We start from the raw sequence: 20,872 nt of genomic DNA on the forward strand, positions 1-20,872 counted from the left end.
AATTTGTTAACAGCGCTCTAAAATTTATTTTACTTTTCTTTTAATTTATTCTTGGTACCTTATAGTCATGTTGTACTATTTCCCAAAACTTGAACTTGTAGAACAATTATTTGTTGATGGTAAATTAATTGTGAGTCTGTAATTTAATTTACCATGCAACATATATTTAGAAAATATTAAAGCATTTTATTTCCTGGTATATTCCAGATTCCCTCAGATTTTGTTTGCGAACTAGTAAAAGTGCTTCTGAAGGCACTATTCTTTTGTAGAGCTTTTTAAGGGGTATTATAAAGATTTCCCATATTATTGCACCACCCCAATGAGACACCCCGCTTGGCGATCTGGGCGGGCTCTTCTGTTCTAGCGACTATTTGCGGGCTTTCGCAACCTTCGCAGTGGCAATGCGCTCCGCTCGGCGACACACTCGTGATGCAAGGCACCCGAAATAAATGTCCGAGAATAGGAACCGCACTGTTAGTGGCGGCCAGTCAACTACCAACTAACTAATATATGCCTTCCCTTCCGCTCTTTTCCCTCAGGTGCAGCGGCCCAACTGCGTCAGAGTGTTGAACGTGCCATTGCGAGAATGCCTTCTCGCGGTCCCACGTCATAGTTACCATCATTAGCACCGGGCCACCAAGACATTGGCAACTTGCAACTAGCAACTAGCAGCACTCCCATCAGCAACACTAATTGCAACTGCAGCAGCAACTAGAAACAGCAACAGTAACAAGCAGCAGCAACTAGCGACTGCAACAGCACAAATCACAGCCAAATCGAACGCAACAAAGCTTCCAGAGACAGGCCAACGGGACAGCGAGTGCCCGAATCACTTCCAGGATAAGGAGAAGCCATCCCAGTCAGTAACCAGCCATGCAGTTGCTCCTCAAGTCGATATTCACCTGCGCACTATTCGTGATCTTTGTGTACGCCACCGCCCAGTCACTGCTCAAAGTCCAGGAGACTGACGCGCGGAGGGCGTACCTCAATGTTACCTCCTCCAGCAGCACTAATCTCAGCCAGGACGATGGCCACTTCCTCAGCCGGCGGCTGAGACAGGCCACGCATGGCGAGGAGGGCGATGAGGGGGCGCCCTCCCAGATGGAGGACGAGACTAGGCAAATGACCAAGATCCATGGGGATGCACCCGACGTGGAGGAGCTGCGCGAATGCAACGAAGGTCTCGTCCTACCTCTCTGGATGCCGCAGCGCAACATTTCGGTGGGTGACCGCCTCGTCCGCGGCTTTGTCTACTTTGTTCTACTGATATACCTGTTTGTGGGTGTGTCCATCATTGCGGATCGCTTCATGGCCGCCATAGAGGCCATCACATCGATTGAACGGGCTGTGGTGGTCAAGGGACCCAACAACACCAAGCAGGTGATGCACGTGCGCATCTGGAACGAAACGGTGGCCAATCTAACGCTAATGGCCCTCGGATCAAGTGCCCCCGAGATCCTGCTCTCGGTTATTGAGATATATGCGAAGGACTTTGAGAGCGGTGACCTGGGACCCGGCACCATCGTAGGATCTGCTGCCTACAACCTGTTTATGATTATCGCCGTATGCATGATTTGGATTCCGGCTGGTGAAGTACGGAGGATCCGGCATCTGCGGGTCTTCTTCGTTACCGCCCTCTTCTCGGTCTTCGCCTATGTGTGGCTGTGGCTCATCCTATCCGTGTTCACGCCCGGCGTGATCCTGGTCTGGGAGGCGATCGTGACCTTGCTATTCTTCCCGCTGACCGTGCTGTGGGCCTACATCGCCGAGCGGCGTCTTCTGGTCTACAAATACATGGACAAGAACTACCGGGTCAACAAGCGCGGCACCGTGGTAGCCGGCGAGCACGACCAGGTGGAGATGGATGCGGAGAAGGGCCCCAAACACCCAATGGTCACATCCGCGCGCGGAAACGACGCCGAGGCCTTCGACGAGGCCCGTCGCGAGTACATCAGTTTGCTGACGGAGCTGCGCCAGAAGTACCCCGACGCCGATCTCGAGCAGCTGGAGATGATGGCCCAGGAGCAAGTGCTCGCGCGGAGCAGCAAGTCACGCGCCTTCTACCGCATCCAGGCCACCCGCAAGATGGTCGGCAGCGGCAACCTGATGCGCAAGATCCAGGAACGCGCTCACAGCGATCTCACCGAGGTTAAAGCCCAGCTGCATGCGGGCGACGACGAGGAGGCGGACGATCGCATCCGGATGTACTTCGAGCCGGGTCACTACACCGTCATGGAGAACTGCGGCGAGTTCGAGGTGCGCGTGGTGCGCCGAGGCGACATCTCTACCTACGCCAGCGTGGAGTTCGAAACGCAGGACGGCACCGCCTCCGCCGGAACCGATTTCGTCGGACGGAAGGGATTGCTAAGCTTCCCGCCAGGCGTCGATGAGCAGCGCTTCCGCATCGAGGTGATCGACGATGACGTATTTGAGGAGGACGAGTGCTTCTACATCCGTCTCTTTAATCCCTCCGAGGGCGTGAAGCTCGCCGTGCCGATGATAGCCACCGTCATGATCCTGGACGACGACCACGCGGGCATCTTTGCCTTCACGGACTCCGTATTCGAGATCACCGAGTCCGTCGGCCGGTTCGAGCTGAAGGTGATGCGCTACTCCGGCGCCCGCGGCACTGTTATAGTGCCCTACTGGACGGAGAACGACACGGCCACCGAATCCAAGGACTACGAGGGGGCCCGCGGCGAGCTCATCTTCGAAAACAATGAATCCGAGTGAGTTCAAATGTTTCATTAACTATTAACCAGTTGGCATATTTCTGCATCAACTAATTGAATTCTACACAAGTCATTGCCCTACTTAATTGGCTAAATGAAGAGTTTTAGAAGTTTCGATAGCATAGAAGTTATTGAATTGCCACTGAACTAGGCAGTTTTTAAACGATCCCCTTTTAACATATGTATATGTGAGTTACGAAAATACTAATTGGTAGTGAATTGCATCTTTAAAGAGATTTTGAATATCATAATTTGCATAAATTCAGATGAATGAAATTGGGCATATTACGTAAGGACTTGGAAAGTTAAAGCCAGTTATAAGCAATTTAAAAATCAGAACTAAACACTCAGCAAAAATGATCCTGTTGCGGCTAAACAACCAAAGTTTCTCGCCCTTTGTTATTTTGTTTGACCCACATTAGGCTAAACCACCTAGATATCATTAGTTTTCCGTGGAAACTCCGGGTTAAGTTGTGCCTACACTTGCATGCATCGATTCCCGGATTGCGCCACCCTCGATTCCGGCCGTGTATATCCTGACCCCCGATGTCACGCAATGCGAGCTCCCAGCGGAGTATTTCGGCAAACTCGCAATTTCCGCTCTGGGAATAGACAGGCGGCGGGATGTGCGTGAGGCAGTGCGCCGCGAGTCGATTAAAGTTGGAATAATTGGGGCTTTTCATTGCCGCACCAGCTGGCAGATGATGGCATTGCCATTGCCATTGGCCAGGAGCGAGTTGGAGTTGGTATCATGGGAACTCTCAACCCCAAACTCCCACGGTGAATCCATTATAACCCGGTGAGTGTGTGTGCATGGGAGTATCCTGCTGTGTGCCCCTGGCCCAATTGTCCTGGCTGCGTGCTGGGTGACAACGCCAGACACCCAAACTTCCCCTCCAGACATTAACACCCGGCTCGAAGCCCAGAAAGCTGCAATTAATTTTGCAAAATTTATTCATTTTGACAAACATTTGGCAGACGACAGCCGCAGTCAGTTAACTGCGTTTGCATATGTTTTTGCGGGTTTCATGGCCATGTCCGAAATGTCGGGCAACAAGAAACACGCAACATGGCCACATCCACATCGTATGTAGGTCGAGGGTGGCTTTTTAAGATGATTTATGGCCCGAGAAATTGGCCAGCATATGCTGGAAATTAGTCTGGCCAAAAATCTGGGGACATGGCTTCAATTTAATGGGAACTAATCATGACTTACTGGCTTAATTAACGCATAAACCTTTCACCCTGGCATATATGATAAATATCGAAGCGGTATTTCAAACATAAATATTTGTCTAATGCACTAAAAAAGTGTCTTTAAAAATATTTATGAATACATTTTGAAACTTGTATGTTATTGTGGCTTCTGAAACAAGTTTTATACTCTGCAAGACGTCGGCTGTTTAGCTACTCACACTTTCCACTTTCCAACAAAAACTAATTTATAATTATTTGCAAATGTCTGTACCTAATGCTTATTATATGAAGCGCTTACCCCGAGGCAATCGTCGTCTGGATGTTATTCCTTAGACTCCGTTGCACAAAGCCTCATTTATGGCTGTCCCTGGCTGTCCTGGTTTTCTGCACTCCCCAGGGCTGTTTCGCGTAAAATTGTTTCGAACACGTCGCCACAGACACAACATGAATTTTTGAGGGTCTTGCATTATTAAGTGGCAACGAAAGCGGGCGGACAATTAGGGGGCGAGGCACGTTGAACGTCAGCGGGGGAAAACTTACAGGAATTAAGTGGCAACAACGATGACGTGCAACGTGCGAGGATGTACAAGGATGTGTTCTGGTGTCCTGGTGTACTGGTGTCCCGGTGAAACGCTCCCAAAGTGCTCGTTAGACTGCTCCGGAGTTGGCTAGTCAGTGCTCAAGCCGTTTTCCCATTTGCGACGACAGTTGGAATGCTTTTTAATGTTTGTTTTCCGATTGGATGGATGCAATTGCTGGGGCTCCACTTTATTCGCAATTATTTGCCAACTTTTAAAACGCTTCATTGTCGCCAGAACCCGAATAAATTTTCTGAGCCAGTGCACGTCCTGGCGATCCTTGCGGCCTTTTTGTGGCTTTTACAGCCACTCAAGTTGAATGCCTTGCGGTGCCGTTGGTAATAATGTTTGCTTTAATGTTGCCAGTTTCGCTGGCAACTTGCCAGCCAAGTAACCCCAAGTAACTCCTGCACATCGATGACGATCTCAGGGGCATCTTCTTTGCCCCTGCCACTTAAATGAGCAGTTGCCATATACTAGTTGCCACAATTAAGGCGATTTTTATGTATTTTTAAATGGCTATTAAAGAGCGGTCTTCTTTAAGTTACCCAAAATATGTGAAAAACCATTCGAGCAGCTAAATTACATCGCTGGAAAATCTACTTTGAAGTCGATGCGTGCGCCTCTGTGGCTGCAATAAATTTTAGTTTTTTCCTGCTCTCAATTTAATGAAAATCAAATTCTGCCCCGCGAATCTCACATAGGCAGACATACGTATATACATGTTGATATAGCCATACTATCCAGACTTTTGCCAGCTTTCAGGCAGCGGAAATGCGCAACAGCAGCAGCTATGTTGAGCCGCTCGTCATAAAAAACAAAAAGAGCACCAGAAGCAGCCGTCGTAGTCAGCAATGCCATTAAATTCCCCAACGAAACTGAAAAAATGGAGAAAAAGAAAGTGGGCTGGACTACAAAGTGCCAACACTGTTGCATAAATTTGTATAATCTGCTGGGCTCCGAAGTGGGCACACTTGGATTGAGTTATAGGACCTTAAATAACCGACTCTTGCAGCGCGCAACGAGTATTAAAAAAAAAAAGCCGAAAATCATAGTCTACTTTTCTGGGCCGCATTCAAGATAAGGCCCCCGGGAAGAAGCGGCGCTTCCATTAGTTAAAACAGACAGGTTTTTGCAGACAACTTTCACTGTGCGTGGCATTTGTTAATTAGCCACAAATTAGGTGGCTTGCCACATGGCCTAAATGCTGCTCCCCAGAGAAAAACAGAGGCGCATTAAAGATTCTCTTTTGGGCGACTTCAAGTTATCCAGTTCACCCTCGACTTGGCCAGGTTGTTGCAGACAATCCTGGTTAAGCACCGCAAATGTGAGGCTTTGAGCACATAAAAGTCAAACATAAAGTTTGCGAGAAGCAACGGAGCTAAGAGAAAATATTTTATTAAGCACACATAATCTAAAATTGAAATTTATGCCATTGTGGAAGCTGGAATCCAACCAACTTACAAGTTATCATCGTCCTGTGCGGTTTTTGCTAGCATTCCCTGTGGCCGGCGGGGCATTTCCTGGAACGAGCCCGCTGCCTAACTGACTGACAAGAAAGCGGGGTCTACCTTCAAGTGGTTGTCTTCGTCCATCCACATCCCAACCAACATCCACCCGTCTCCCCTTTTCGGCAAGCTGCCTAACTGCCATCCCGTTTACCCATCCATATGGGCACACAACCGCAGTGCCCTCGACTTAGCCCATTTGGAGGCACTCAGGCAATGAATCCCGTGTCGGATGTCAGGAGTCTGCCAACCTGGGAACTCGATCCGCACGGAGCTCATACCTTGTTGGTATATCGCTAAACAGCGTTGCCAGCTATGAGTTGAGAGATATATCTATATTAGGGTAATGCTTAAAAGGAATGAAGTTGGTTTTATACAAAAAATTGCAAAATTGGATACATCAGTTAAGCCCAGCAGCTAACGTAAGTTAAAAGTTGTACCTACAAATGTAAGAATTATAATAGAAGCATAACTTTGCTAGTTACTTATAGGAAATTGGCTCTACAAACAGAAACAAGTACAGCAAGTGGGCATGTGTGCCCCTTTAAACACGCCGCCAACACGCAAAAGTCCTACATAAGTCCAACACGTCCTACATAATTTTCCCTGTCGAGCCAAATGGCTGTGGGTATCTAAAAGGGTATCTACTATTCGATCGGGCTGAGTGAGTGGGCCAAAGTTTCTTATTTGCCATTCAATTTACTTTGGTTTCTGGGTTTCTGTGCTAGACGGGATCTCTGCTTCTCCTGTCTCGGCACACAAATTTGCGAAGGAAGGAGCAGACAGCAAGTCGTCCGTCCGCAGGTCCTGGCCAATGTCAATTGGTTGTTTTTGCCATTGCCGCTGATTCTTGGGTAGCCTGGGCATCTCATGTTTATCTGGATGTCGTTAGCATGGGCTGAGCCTTCTGGGCTCGTCCCAGATCCCCTGCTTCATCGGGTCCTTTTATTTTGATTACTTCTGTTACTCCTGTTTTCATTTGCCTCGTGGTTATTGTTATTATTATGACATCAATGGAGCAACAGGGTCTGGCTAACTTAATCATCACCATAGGCAGAATGAACGTTCTCCAGGACAATCTCTTGCTCAAAGGGGTATAGGGTTACTCCAAAGACGCTTCTACACCATCCCAACCATAAGCCTTGGTAACATCCTTTTGAGACCCATACAAAACTCTTTAAACCGCCAAGACATAAATAAAAGACATAATAAAATTGCGCTTTACTTCGGTAATTGCTGCCCAAATTAAATAGAACCACCTCTCACCTAGGAAAACTTTTCTAATAAGAGAAAGTAACGCCTAAGCGACGTTAAATTTGGAAAGCAATTTCGCTGACTTAAGTGCTTTCGCCGGCGTCAATTAAAAAATGCTTTTTTTTGTCAAATGCCAAATGAAGGTTGAGCATGTTTATTTCCGAGTTTAATCGGAAGAAGACCTTAGTACTGAAAATTTCTTGGAAAATCTTTACTATCGACCCTGTAGCTTTACAAGTGCAAATGTCAGCTAAACCAGGTGCTGCATGCAACTGTGCTGTGTGCTGTAACATCTAAATCAGCGCCTGATTTATGTATGCCAGTAAACAACTCAATAAAGCCGAAGTCAGCTGAAAGTGACAGGGCAGCTGAGACAAATGATGAAAAGCACACAAAGCACACAGGCAATGTCAAAGGTCACAAACACAGACCTTTCCCCCAACTGGGAAAAACCACCCACACATGTCACGACCGATTGTGGGATATGTTTACAGGCACTTTGATCTCTTACTCGTTGGTTTCTTCATTAAAACGTCACCTAAATTTGACTCACGGCTGTAAACGAAGAAAATGTCGAGAAAATTTGGCGGACGAAAGGCACGTTGAAGATCCAAGGCGACCTGTCGCCCAGCTAATTATGAATTCCAAGGACTGTGGGGCCATTAAAAATAACCCATCACGAAGGAGAGGAGAGGAGTATCCTTCCTGCAAAGAACTCAATTACCGCTGCTCCTTTCTAAAGTGCAACATGTAGCCGGTAATGGTGGGGAAATACATTTGTTTTAATTATGCTGAGTATGGCCAACAAATTTACTTGATACCTAGGTAAAAAGGTTCGGTACTGTTCAAGATTAGGGAAAGGTGAATGGTGAATTTATTATTCTGCACCCGAAGATAGGCTACGAAACATTGAGGTAATATTAATTGAAACATTTATTTGCAAATGCTGGGATATGAGTTATTAAACCCGCTACTCGAAGAGTAATAACCTTTTACTGGACTCGTTGAAAAGTATGTAGCAGGCAGAAGGAAGCGTTATTAACCCAATTATGCATATATATTCTTAATCAGGATCAATTGCCGAGTCGATCTGTCCGTCCATCTGCCTGTCCGTATGAACGAAGATATCTCAGAAACTATTAAATCTAGAAATTTGAGATTAAACTTGAGATTTGAGTGCTTCAAAACGTCGCCACGCCCAAACGAACGACCACAAACTGCCACGCTTACAATTTCTTTTTTTATATTTCTTCGTTTTATTATTTGTACTGATAATTTCTATCGGTACACCAAAAGCATTTTGTTATTTATATTGATAGTTTTCAACGCAAATTGTTTCGATAACAGAATATGAACAAAGAACATGAGAAAGAATGCCTGCACCGCATTTACAATTTATTCAATTACAAATTGACTGAGGAATTTTCGGACATTCGTGGACTGTGGCTGCAGCTTAGGCTTCCAATCGATTTGCATTCAATATATTTTCCGAGAGCTATCAAACAAAAGGAACGGGTTTCCCTCGTAGCCAGGAATGTGCCATTTCCTTTTTAATTAATTGCTCGTTGAGCGGTCGTCTTTGTTTCGCTCTCAGTCTGGCGATTAAACAAATTTTTTAAAAAATCAAGAAACTAATAAATGCGCTTAGGACTCGAACTCGTAAGATGCGGAAACTTTCAGCTGAGGTCCGTTCAGCTTGGCAATTACAACTTAATAAGTAGGTTTTTGCGACGGGCCGAGCGAAGCGGTGAGTTTTCTTTAGTTTCGACATTTCCGTCGACTATTTTCCCCCAAAGCCAACTGTGTGTTAACGGCCTTTTAATGAATGAATTATTACTCATACGACATGGCTGCACAGCGTCATTGTCTAAACAAAAACACGAAAAAACATAAATACGAGATGTGGGTTTTTCAGTGGTTTACAGGGAAATCTCAGGAAAAACCACACGTTCCGTCAAAATAGGGGGAACAACTTGTGTGGCTGCGGCCAATTAAATGGCAATTTTAAATTCCAGAAAAACAACTCACGTTTATTTACTGAGTGCGAACTTTGGTCATGGTCAGCGACATTTCGTAGTATCCTTGGAGAAAGAATAAACAGAGAAACAACAACTACGTGATTTTACTGGGAACCATTTCCCAGATTGATTCACTTTACTTTGCTTGAAAGTCAATTAGGGCTTACAAATTGTTATTCTTTTAACTGTTCCTCGTACAGTAAAAGGGCATACTAACTTCGTTGAATGGTATGTACTCTCTGAGAAAAGTCAGTTGTCAACGTTCTCGATTTAAGTACTTTTTACCTTAAAACCTAGCGAAGAACGACTCATGCTCAGCAAATTGAGAAAATGTCTTTTCGCTTTCGAGAAAAATGGATCTCGGTATCAAGCAGATCCGATACCACAAGTAACATTTACATATAGGTGGAGATGGGTTTGCATAAGCCGAAATTTATTAGGCAAGGCCGGTAATTTCTTTCTTCCCACCTAATTTATATCACTTTTCGCAATCTATAGCTATCCGATAGCTTAGAAACCTGATTTGGCAGAAAATAATGACATTGAGATCTTTTCCAAAACTAAGAAGGGTTCTTCTCATGAGAATTATTGTGGCAAATGAATAGTATTTCCCAATTTTTCCGACTGTAACAGGAGGAAGATTGACGGATTGGAGATTTAAAAGCTGAAAACGGGGCGAAATGAAATTAATTATTAAAATAAATCTGTCCAAAAAGCCAACCAAGCCCAACTTGCGTAAACTGAAAACTATAATAAGTTACCCCAAAAAGTATTTCAGCCTAAGCTTTCTGCACTTGGAATTATTGCAATATTATATAGCCTTTTGGTTTGGTCCTTAAAAGGACACATCAAGAGCTCGAGTTTTTCTATATCACATCCGTTGATCAGCTGAGAACTGAGTATTGTGAAAAGAGAACATTTTTCCGCAGTGTGGCTAAATAATGTGCAGTTTGAGTTGGGAACAAAGAAGCGCAACATGGAATTACTTAGTTATCCAACATGACACGGAACCAGGACACACGACACGTGACTTGTCCGCTGTGTGAGTGTCTATTCCGAAGAGAAGTTCTTTTCTGTCCCGCGGGACCACCCACCGTGCACCACCGTGCACCAACGTGCACCACCAAGACCACCCACACCACCCACTCCACCTGCATGTGACATGGCTCGGGTAGCCCGCATTTAGCTGGCGGGTTATTATTTACCCGATACGATTGTGGGGCCAGATATAGTGTTGTTGTTAATTTCGCGCCTCAACAAGTGTAATTTGTTGTCTTTGCGGCGACACCCGCGCCAAAGGCAAGGGTAACTCTTTGTTCCGCACTCCGGTCACCAGTCGCCATTCACCGTTCACCATTCACTAGTCACGCTCATTTGTCGAACATGAATTCAATTTGCCGCTATCGGAAAGCTTTGGTCGCCCCTTTCCAGTGCATTTCATGTGACAAGCCGGAGATAAGAAGGACCTATTTGTTTACCAGGACAAACATTGTTTAACGGGCATTTAAGGTGCAAGAAGGGAGGAAGTTATGAAATAAAAACAAGAGTCAAATTATCATACAATTAAATAATTAGGTACTGCAAATGAGATGTGCTATCCTAAATACCATCTTAGCTAGAATAAATGTATAGTACTGTAGACAGGGCTATCATAAATTGATCATTTCAATTAATAAACATATTTATTATATATTTCTATAAATATCCCTGAATTTATTTTATAATTTTATGATTGCAATCACGAATAATTTTGCTAGTATATTATGTCATACATAACCTGAAGGTTAGGAGATAATGATGTATAATTCGTACTCCCTTACATTGAACTTCTACTAAAAGTTAGGACCTAATAATGACCTTAACTTGTAAATTCGATGGATGATGAAGGACAGCTAGTGTGGGTAATATCACGGAAGTACGGTATAAGTAGTTAAGAAGGTATATCTTCTTCACCCCGATGAAATGTTTGTGCACGTTAGCCAAAGTAGAGGTTTTTGATGGACTGTTCATATTAGGGTCAATTTAAATGCCAGTCTAAAACGCAAACAATTTAATAGTAACCGTTTCTAACCAGTCAAAACTGAAAGCTCTCAAAATAGAAGACCAACATTGCAGGGAGCTCGGATATTTTCGATTAATTTTAAATGAATCTCGCGTTTACTTCGTCAATATTGGACAGCCTGATAGACCGATGGATCAACAACGGTGACTCGATGATTAACTTCGGGGGAATAAACACAATTTCGTTTTCAATTTATTAAATTACCAGCCTTGACCTTTGAACCTTCCTAGAGGTGGTTTTCCGCCCACCAATGGTCTTTCTCATACCTCTTCATACCTTTATAACTCACTTTCAGTGATAAGCCACTCAATATCACTCGAAAATGGAATATGCATGTTCGACATGCACACTAATTGAAATAATAAACCAGCAGCTTGAGGAAACTTCTGGCCTTGTCATTTCCCTAAACAAGAGCTCATCATCATCCAGAATCAAAGCCTGGTAGACATAATAACCGAACAGAACCGAACAAATGCTTGTGCTATGAAAAAACTTGATACTTAGCCTCAGAAGGCTATAATTGAAGGCTGGTTACACTTGTTGAGGAGAAAACTTCAGGGAATTGTTAACCACCAATTATTACTGAACTTAGAAGGGCTGCGCTATAATTTCTACGTGTCAAACTGTTTACGGTCACTTAATTCCCCTTTAAATCCCCACGGGCCTCAGCTTGAGGGAAGTCAGGCACAGTTAATTGATTTTCCCGAAATCACATTCGATCTGACGCTGAAATTCCCTCTCAAAATTCAGTCCGCATGTCCGGCAGTTTTTCGTAGAAATTCCATCGAAACGCCGGCTGGCAAGAACATTAATAATTATCGAGATAGCATTATTAATTGACCGTCTGCCTGGGGCTGCATATTGCAATCAACACCACCGATGACCGACTGGCTAAGTCAACGGCTCCCAGGGATTTCTGCCAAGGATTTTTAGCACCCAGGTGATTTGCACATTTTGCCGTGAGTTGAAATTAAAAATTCAAAACCTCAAAAGCCACACTGCGTCCCAAATAATATGATATGCAGGCGCAACGTCATTTGCAAAAGAAAACTCCCAACTGGAAACGACGTTTTCCCCCACTCTGCACGTCGTTCTGCTGGGATTTCCAAGTGGGGCATATACGTAGAATACGACCAGCGAGCAAAGGGAAAAGTTTGCCAGAGTTGGCAATTGGGGTTTAATGGTTAGTCCCACCCGAAGGCAGACCCCAACCTCCCCTCCTTGTGCACCGCTCATTGCTATGCAAATTGCTGTATTTTTCTTTAATTTTATTTTCAAGCACGAAACCCACCTTACCCACCTCCCCGCATTTTCCCGTTTTCGTTCCCAGTTTTCCGAGGCTGGCCTCGCCCTTGCGTTGACTAAGTAAGGCTATTATGTGCGCTTGACCATACGGGTATTGCAGGGGATTTCTGGGGAGATAGGGGACAGTTTAGCCACTAAGTTTGCATGCCCAACAGGAGCCAGTTTCGAAGCTCGGCCAGGTAATTGAGGCGCTTTCCAGGAGCCGTGAAATCAGACTTTCAGACCTCTCGGCCGGATTATTAGCCTGAGCTCTGGCATCAATCAGTTGAGACGTTGTGTGTGTGGCAACTGCCGGATGCTAAAACATATCCGGAATCCAGAGGTGCGGTCTGTAATCGTCTGCTTACAAGCTCATCCAACCAAATTGTCCGATTTTGGACCGGGACTTGGAGTTGGCCATGTGGGAATGTGAGAATGTTATTCACTGCTCTTTTGTTTAACTTTTAGCAAGCTTTCGCCATTCTTTCCCATCCATGCATTGGGCTGTTTAGGATCCTAATTGTTTTTCCTATTTAAGCTAGTTCTACGGCTTTCTCTGTTTCAATCAAAGATGAGTCTGTGGCCTAACCGTTTTCTTGAACTTAACATAAATAAAAAACCAAGTGAGCTAAAAATAGTTTGTAGCCCACCAATGTCTGGTGATATGATCTTAGAAAATGACTTCCTATGACTTCTACCTGTACTCCTACTATCTGAACTTTTTTTAGTGTTTTTTATTTATTAGCGTCATATAAAAACTAATGACGAGCTGAATTTCTTTAGCTGTTCAATTGCGTGATATTGACCTCCTCAAACCGCACTTATTGGCCAAGTGCAAACGCTGACCGCAAGCGGGACCAGACCAGACCGGTATGACATGACCGCAGGCCAAGAGTCCGGCCTTCCGGTTGGGCATACGACTAAGCAGCTGTCTTCGACCATGTCCCTCTCGCTGGCCACCTATCCGCCTCTGGTCAGAAGCCCATTTGATAGTTTTGCAAAATCAATAGACCTGTCGCATTGGTAATGGGAGTGGGTAACAACGGGCGACGACGAGGTGGTTGCCATTGAAATCAAACGGCGGATGTGGTTCCGGGCATTGGGAATACAACAAAATTGGCATTGAATGCCAGGGCAACCGATTGGTGGAGGCTCTGGGCTGTGGGCTTTCCATTTTCCGAGCTCGGAGGTTCGCCGTTGTTGGTTTAATAGCTGTCATATGGGGAAATGAGGTCTTCGCCGAGCACTCACACTCGTGCGGATATAATTTGGCGCGGAATGGAATCGGAAATCGAGGTGGAAACGGGCATAGAGTTATTGGAATCCTAGTTAGCTGGCAATTTGCGTGCAATTTTTCGAATTAGTCAGACTGGCGATGACGCATGTCGTTTAATGATTTTAATTACTCTCGCCCTTTTTAGAGAACCCTGAAAATTGGTATTGCAAATATACAATTAAAAAACTCTAACTACACGGAGTCTGCCCGCTAATCTCTCTAATGGCATCGCAGCACGACCCAAAACGTGGCAATTTGCACATTTCCAAGGGCTCCAAACTCTTGGCGTGCGCACGCAAGGGAACGCAATCCCCAATCGCCAATCCCCGATCCCGCAATCCCGGAGCCAAGAAGTTGGCCAAGAAGTCGGAAAAGGAGCAAGCACATCAAAGTCCTGATGAGTTTCAAACTGTGAATTACGAAGGCGGTGATGGGAGCAAGGCGCCCAGCACGAAAGGCGAAAACTTGGCGCGGAATAACCCAGTTAAGAATGTTCCTGGAAAGCGTTCTAATTCAATTTGCAGTTTGCGTTCGCATAATAAACTCAAGTGCAGGCAAATGCAAATGCCGCTTACTGGCTGCATTTAATGAGCTTCAAACTTAATTGTTACAGCCAGCCGTCATGGCATCCTTGCGCCAGCTGCGTCTCATCCTACTTGCACATGGTATGACCCTCGCCCACACAGGATGCGTAGGCCATCAGGTGCGGAATGGTGCTCTGCTCGTAGACTCCGGTGAACAGGTGCGCCCAGGGACCCAACGCGTAGACGGGCACATCGTCGCCTCCGTGGGAGTCCATGTCGATGGGCACTCCCGAGGGAAACTCATCGTCGTGGGCTCCCTTCACAACCGTGGTGGGATCCTTCCGCTCCTTCGTCTCCGCGTCGTAGAAGTTCTCGTAACTCGGTCCGTTGGCGTAGCTCAGCACCATGTACGGCTTGCCATCGTGTCCATTTGCGGGGGTCTTTCCAAATACATCTGCTCCACGGTACTAAAAGGGGAAAAATTATTTATGTTATAGCTCGGTTAGAATACTGCAGCACAATCCTTAGATCGGTGATTAAAGAACCATCTCACGATTTTATTACAAGCTAGAGATTGTAAGAAGCCAAATGGTCACCAACATTTCTCAAGTCTTCTTAACATGCCCAAGTCAATCTGATAGTTATTAGCTCATAACTCCTGCACTCACCGAGTATCCTGCGTAGGTGAAAACATGTGAGTGGTCGGCGGTGACCACTAGCAAGGTGTCATCCTCGCTAGTCAGTTCCTGGGCGGCAGCAATAGCCTTGGAGAACTCGATGGTTTCGTTCAGAGCCATTCGCGCCTGGTTGATGTGGTGGGCCTGGTCGATGCGACCGCCCTCGATGAAGAGGAAGTAACCCTGCTCGTTCTGGCTCATGTACTCGATGGCCTTGCGGGTCATCTGCTCCAAAGTGGGCTGGCTGCTCTCCACTGTGGTCTCCATGAGGTACTGCAGGTGATCGTCGTTAAAGAGACCCAGGAGGCGATCGGTTTTGGTGACATCCACGGCAGCCAACTCTTCGGCGGTGGTCACATAGACATTCTTCTCGCTGGCCGATTTAAATTCATCGATGAGGTTTAGCCCATCGGTACGCTTGCCCCACGATTCAAGACTGGAGTCCACAAAGTTCTTGCGTCCGCCGCCCAGGATCACCTTCAGCTTGCTACCCACCTCGCCGCGGGCCAGTTGATAGGCAATGTCATCAATTCCGGAGCCTGCTCCACAGTCGCTAGACACCTCCGCATCGTTTTCCCAGTCGCGTTCGGCGATGTGGGCGTACACTCCAGAGGGCGAGGCGTGGGTGACGCGGGTGGTGGTCACCAGACCCGCCCACTTGCCCGCCTCCATGGCCCACTTGGCAATGGAGTCGACGTGGGTGCTCTCGTCCAGCATGACCTTGCAGTCGGTGCGGGGCACCTGGCCGTTCACGCCGATGGTTCCCTCCTGACCTTTCACGCCACACAAATAGGCAGTGGCAGTGCATGCGGAGTCGGGCACAATCTTATCCACGGAATAGGTCTTTGAGAGGCCCGTGTAGGGGAAGTTCTCGAAGGAGAGGGACTTCTCCTCGCCGCCCAAGAGATTGCGAGCCGCTGACGTGGTGGTCACACCCATACCATCGCCGAGGAAGAGGATCACGTTCTTGGCCTGGCGCTTATTCGGCTCAGAAGCCAACTTCTGTTGGACAAACTCCACTCCCTGTTGGCGCCAGTATGAGTTGGTCTCCTCGCCATCAATAACCCGGAAGGCCTTGCCATGCAGTTCCGGTTCCGGCATATCCGGATGCATCCTGCGCTCCTTGCACTCCTCCGGAGTACGGCCGCATTCCGGAGCCGACCAAGCGGGAAGGGCCACCAGCACGATGGCGATCAGTAGTGCGTTCAGCAGGCGGAACATCTTTCACAAGACTGACCCAGGCTAGTGGCTACTCCGACTTTGGCCTATCGAGAGATTCGACTCGAATCGATTGCGATTAGATTCGATAAGGCGGAGACGTGTAGCTCTCATAAACGCGAACCCGCATGAAATCTAATACGACACCTAATTCCCTTAGTCCGAACCGTGCTTTTATTTACGATGGGCAGCTACACATTTTATAAATTTATTGCACGTGAGTAGTAGGACTTGTTGCCAACCATGTGGATCAACAGTGGTTCCAAATGTCAGAGAAAACGGACCTCCCAATGGCCTATTGACCATCACGTAATCAGGCTGGAAAATCTGGCGGAGGCACATAAATGAATGGCAGTGGTTTCGCACGCAGTGGGTGGGTGGGTGTCATTTCACATTTATTTGGAGCCATAAAAAGCGGGTCATAAACAGGTGACTGTTTTCGCCTGGTGAGTTTCCCTTTTAATATCAAGCTGAGAAATGCAAAGGCATTGGAATGGAAGAAAGGCAGCTGCCTGCCAACCGTCGGAAAGGTTAAAGTTCGCCAGGCCAAGAGAGTGGGGGAGTACATTGGGGGTGGCTTGACCTTGGTTTGAACTTGGTTTGCATTTGGCAGCAAGGAAATTAGCAAGCAAAAGGAAAATGAGTGGCAAGCAGCTAAGCTGCAACTGTTGAATACGCAAATCTTAAAGTTTGCCATCGTGTTTGGCCACTTGAACTTATCGCTATCGCCCACAAAACCGCATTGAAGGTAAACAAACTGAGACTTTAATTGCTAAGCATAATAAATTCTTTAAAGCAATTACAAATCGAGTCACCTTTGAGCACATTTATAATGTAAATATTTATGTTCGTAAAATGTCCAATCGGGCGTATACGTAATGTATTTATACCCTTTACTCGTGGAGTAAATAGGTGTACCAGATTTGTTCTATCGATATGCCAGAAAAATGGTGCAATTTTTCAATCGCACTTCCACTATCTGAGTAGCGGGTATCTGATAATCGGGAAACTTGACTATAAGGTTCTTCCTGTTTTTTTTTTTATTTACAATACGCACTTAAAGAAGAATTAGAAATAGGTGGGCGGAGCAACAATTTCGCATCGAATGTCGCTTAATAAATTAAGACTCCGTTTTGAGTGCCAAGATTGTGGCCATTTTGGCCAAGACGATGGCATTAACCAAAGGGGCCAAGGCTCTCGGCTTATATGCAGTCAATTACCCACTTCACAGATTAATAGATTAATACATGCGCCCTAATCTCTTGCAGGAAATTCATCGATCTGTACATCCTGGAGGAGAGCAGTTACGAGAAGGACGTCAGCTTCAAGGTGCACATCGGAGAACCTCGATTGGCACCAGGTGAGTTTAGGCCACACGGCGTCAGAAAAGCACCCAAAGAACCCAGAAATCCATCCCCATCCGAAATCCAAGAGTCCCACGAATTCCACCCACCCAAAATGCTAACCAAATTACGTGAAAGCAGCCCGGCATCAGTGCACCGAAGGCGGCACAGTTCTTGTCTGTCCCGTTGGGAAGTTCAACATGCGACACCCGGGACTCCAACACTTCAGCACTCCAACTTTTAGCCCCAAATCCCACAGCCCCGAACTCTACCCCCCTTTGACTCTTGCGCTTTGACCCCGAATATTAAAAACAGGTGAAATAGCCCAAATGAACGAGAACAAAAAAGAACGAAAACTTTATAAATTGGAAATTCCAATTCGAATTGAGCAAAATTGTTACCTGGTTTCGTATGTCTTTTCCCATCCAATCGACTCATGGGTTCTTTTATACTTTTTGGTCTTTAATTTGTGTTCTTTATGCTTCTAGATTCCACTCAGTACCGTAAGCCTTGAATTGTGCATTAATTAATTTTATTTTAATTGAACACGAAAGCGTAGAGCGCTGAAACGTGGAACGAAAAGTGGGAAAAGCAAAAATTCTCTTTCGGGGTTTGGATTCTTGAGAGTAACATTTAGTTTCTGCTCCATTTGTTTCCTTCACCGAGTGCGGAAATTGCGGGCAAAAAAGTGCAAATTCATTTAATTCTTTTGGTTTCGATTAAACCCAAATTTTCTGCCATTTCACGAGAATAAGAACTATATATATAATTAAATTGCGTATTTTTTAGGTGTTGTGTATGATTCCACCTTAGAAGATACCACATCCTGTTAATGTTTTATGTTTTATCCTGAATATTTATTTCCCAGTCCCTTGTGTGTATAATTATTTGTTTATTACTACTTTGAATATACTATATATTTAGTGGCAATGGGCAGAAAATATATATTCTGCGTTATTTCTGTGCCATTTCATCGAAGTTAGCGATTAGAATAACTCACTCGCATCTCCGTACCCCAAATGCAATGCTAGTCTCAACCCACAGAGATCAGATCCCGTCCATTTATATCCCCTATTCCACAGCACCACCCCGTCCCTATAGATCCCCAGTACTACCCATCGACATTTGCTTGTGACCATAACATTAGATTAAACATTCCATACTTGTCTTTCTAATCCAATCGAATCACTCGCCTCCGTAAATGACAAATGACACATGATCAATCCCCACGCAGATGACACTAATAAGGAATCATTTTTCAATCGATTTTTTGGTATGTAAACGTCTTTTTTTTGCATATATTGCGTGATCGATCGACCATTTCAAGTGTTCAGTTAATAGTGAATATGCCATAAAAATTGATCAATTTAGAAGATGATAGTAAGCGGTCGGCAATATCATTTCATGCGTTTTCTTTTCTTTTTTTAACTAACCACCATTAGCCCACAGTCGTGTACATTATATCGGTGTCATATTCGTAAATGTATCTGAATATTTAGTCATTGAGTATTTATGTGTGTTTGTGTAACTGCATCTGCATTTATCCCAAACAATTGCGCTTTTTTCGACGCAGCAGCCACGCACTTGATATATGCAAGCTTCAGGCTTCTGTAAAGTAATACCTAAAATCAAAGCAAAACAAAGCACAAAGCCAGCAAGTAAATCGGGTTCGTCTTCAATTGAAATAAAGTTAGTCCAGGTCACAGTTTTTGGTAATGTTTTGGTTATCTCTATGCTCGGCGGACATTTGTAATCGCGCTTGTGCCCGCTCCTCCCACATTGTTGTGTGCCTGTGTCCCGACTTGCTGCTCGAATTCGATCCGATCCGATCCGATCCGGTCTGATATGATCCGATACGATCCCGATCTAAACCGATCCATATCATCGGTACCACTCAAACATGCCTCTGCATCGCCAAATCGATTTGTAAGTAATACACGTAACCGCTGACCAGTAACCGATATTTGGCTTTGTTTCCGTAATTTGTGTTCCTTCTTGATTTCCGTTTACCGTGTATTATCTGTGTGTTCTAGACCTAAGGCAGTATAATTTAAGCGTGAACGGCTTCCGACCTAAGTTAAGTCCATATCGATGTATTCACTTCTGTTTTGTCAAGTATCTACATATGTATATTTATGTGTGTGCTTGCTTTGATCCGCTGAAGAATTAAAACCAAAGCTAAATGTAACAACCCGATTAAAGACCAATCACCACAGTCATCGCATATTGGTTAACTGAATATTTAGAAAGTGATTGTTTAAGCAATATCCAACATGTTCGAGACCTTTTAACAACGATTCTCTAAACTCAACCCTTAAAAATACACCATCCATTCGCGATTCGCCTTTGTCGATGTCTGTAGAAAAACACGAACATTCCGGAGATCCCACTCGTGAGTCATTCAAATCGGGGTCCTAATGTCAAGATGTGATCTTTTGCATGCCTGTTTCTCTCAATTTGTCAATCTGTTAACCTATCAATCTGTCAATTTGACCTTTGCTTAAGTCTCTGTCTGCCTAATATGCAGTTTTTCAATTTCTATCTTCCACCCAATTGCATCCTGATGGCACTTCCATAAACATTTCGCAAGCTCATTGAAGTCACTGGTCTGAAACGGAAAGTGCTTTTAAAGAGTTTCATTTATGTTCAAGACGATATGTTGGTCCTTCAATGAGTTTTTGATTTTGCTAACCTCCCCTTCGGTTGACTTCCTCCCCTCTTCAATTAAAGCCCGCATCCAATGGGATGCATGACCGCCATATGTTTCTAATTAGTTTCCAACTAATTGGGGCGTATGTGTGCTTTAGTTGAAGTATACACATATTTGTTAAACACCGCTTTAATCTCTGTTCTTTATCTATTTCCCGTCACCATTTCGTTAGTATGCCACCACAAACTATATATGTCTGTCTAGTTATACCCTATTTTCCTTCATCTAATCTTAAGATATTCCGTTGTGGGGGTGCGGCTGCATGCAATACGGTGTTTACTAATCTTAATCATATTTAGACCATAATTGATAAACTATTTGAACACCTCCCTGGCAGACGATGAATTGGCAGACAAAATCAAGGAGGTCGAGAAAAAAGCCGTTCAGGATCTGACCGAACTGGACCGCATCCTGCTGCTGAGCAAGCCGAGAAACGGAGAACTGACCACTGCATATGTGCGCATCCGAGAGAGCCAGGAATTCAAGGTGAG

General features: G+C 45.1%; 2 protein-coding genes across 10 annotated transcripts in view; one reads left to right on the plus strand and one right to left on the minus strand.

Annotated features, from left to right (window-relative positions):
- The window catches only part of LOC120454264 (sodium/calcium exchanger 3), a 36,783-nt gene that overhangs the window by 12,951 nt on the left and 2,960 nt on the right, over positions 1-20,872 (plus strand). For 5 of the 9 annotated variants that reach the window (XM_039639413.2, XM_039639411.2, XM_039639415.2 and 2 more), the window contains 5 exons: positions 540-2,729; positions 17,597-17,688; positions 18,906-18,944; positions 20,034-20,063; positions 20,719-20,867. In XM_039639413.2, the coding sequence (XP_039495347.1) occupies positions 874-2,729; positions 17,597-17,688; positions 18,906-18,944; positions 20,034-20,063; positions 20,719-20,867 (2,166 nt within the window). In that variant the 5' untranslated portion in view covers positions 540-873. Of the gene's footprint in view, positions 1-539; positions 2,730-17,596; positions 17,689-18,159; positions 18,175-18,905; positions 18,945-20,033; positions 20,064-20,718; positions 20,868-20,872 lie in introns of all 9 variants that reach the window. The other 4 variants (XM_039639416.2, XM_039639417.2, XM_039639419.2 and 1 more) reach the window with 4 other exon arrangements.
- Positions 14,465-16,352, minus strand: LOC120454266 (membrane-bound alkaline phosphatase). The gene is made up of 2 exons (XM_039639420.2): positions 15,102-16,352; positions 14,465-14,900 (listed from the first exon to the last, which is right to left on the minus strand). Exons 1-2 carry the CDS (start codon positions 16,329-16,331, stop codon positions 14,562-14,564), a joined length of 1,569 nt encoding a protein of 522 aa, XP_039495354.1. The 5' UTR covers positions 16,332-16,352; the 3' UTR covers positions 14,465-14,561.

The sequence above is a fragment of the Drosophila santomea genome, chromosome 3R (assembly GCF_016746245.2).
Source record: "Drosophila santomea strain STO CAGO 1482 chromosome 3R, Prin_Dsan_1.1, whole genome shotgun sequence".
In the NCBI taxonomy this organism is placed as follows: Eukaryota; Metazoa; Arthropoda; class Insecta; order Diptera; family Drosophilidae; genus Drosophila; species Drosophila santomea.

Excerpts from the sequence above, each read along its gene's own strand:
- LOC120454266 (XM_039639420.2), bottom strand. The coding sequence starts at position 16,331 with ATGTTCCGCCTGCTGAACGCACTACTGATCGCCATCGTGCTGGTGGCC. Across the intron at positions 14,901-15,101 it reads TCACCTACGCAGGATACTCG|TACCGTGGAGCAGATGTATT; the intron begins GTGAGTGCAGGA and ends TTCCCCTTTTAG.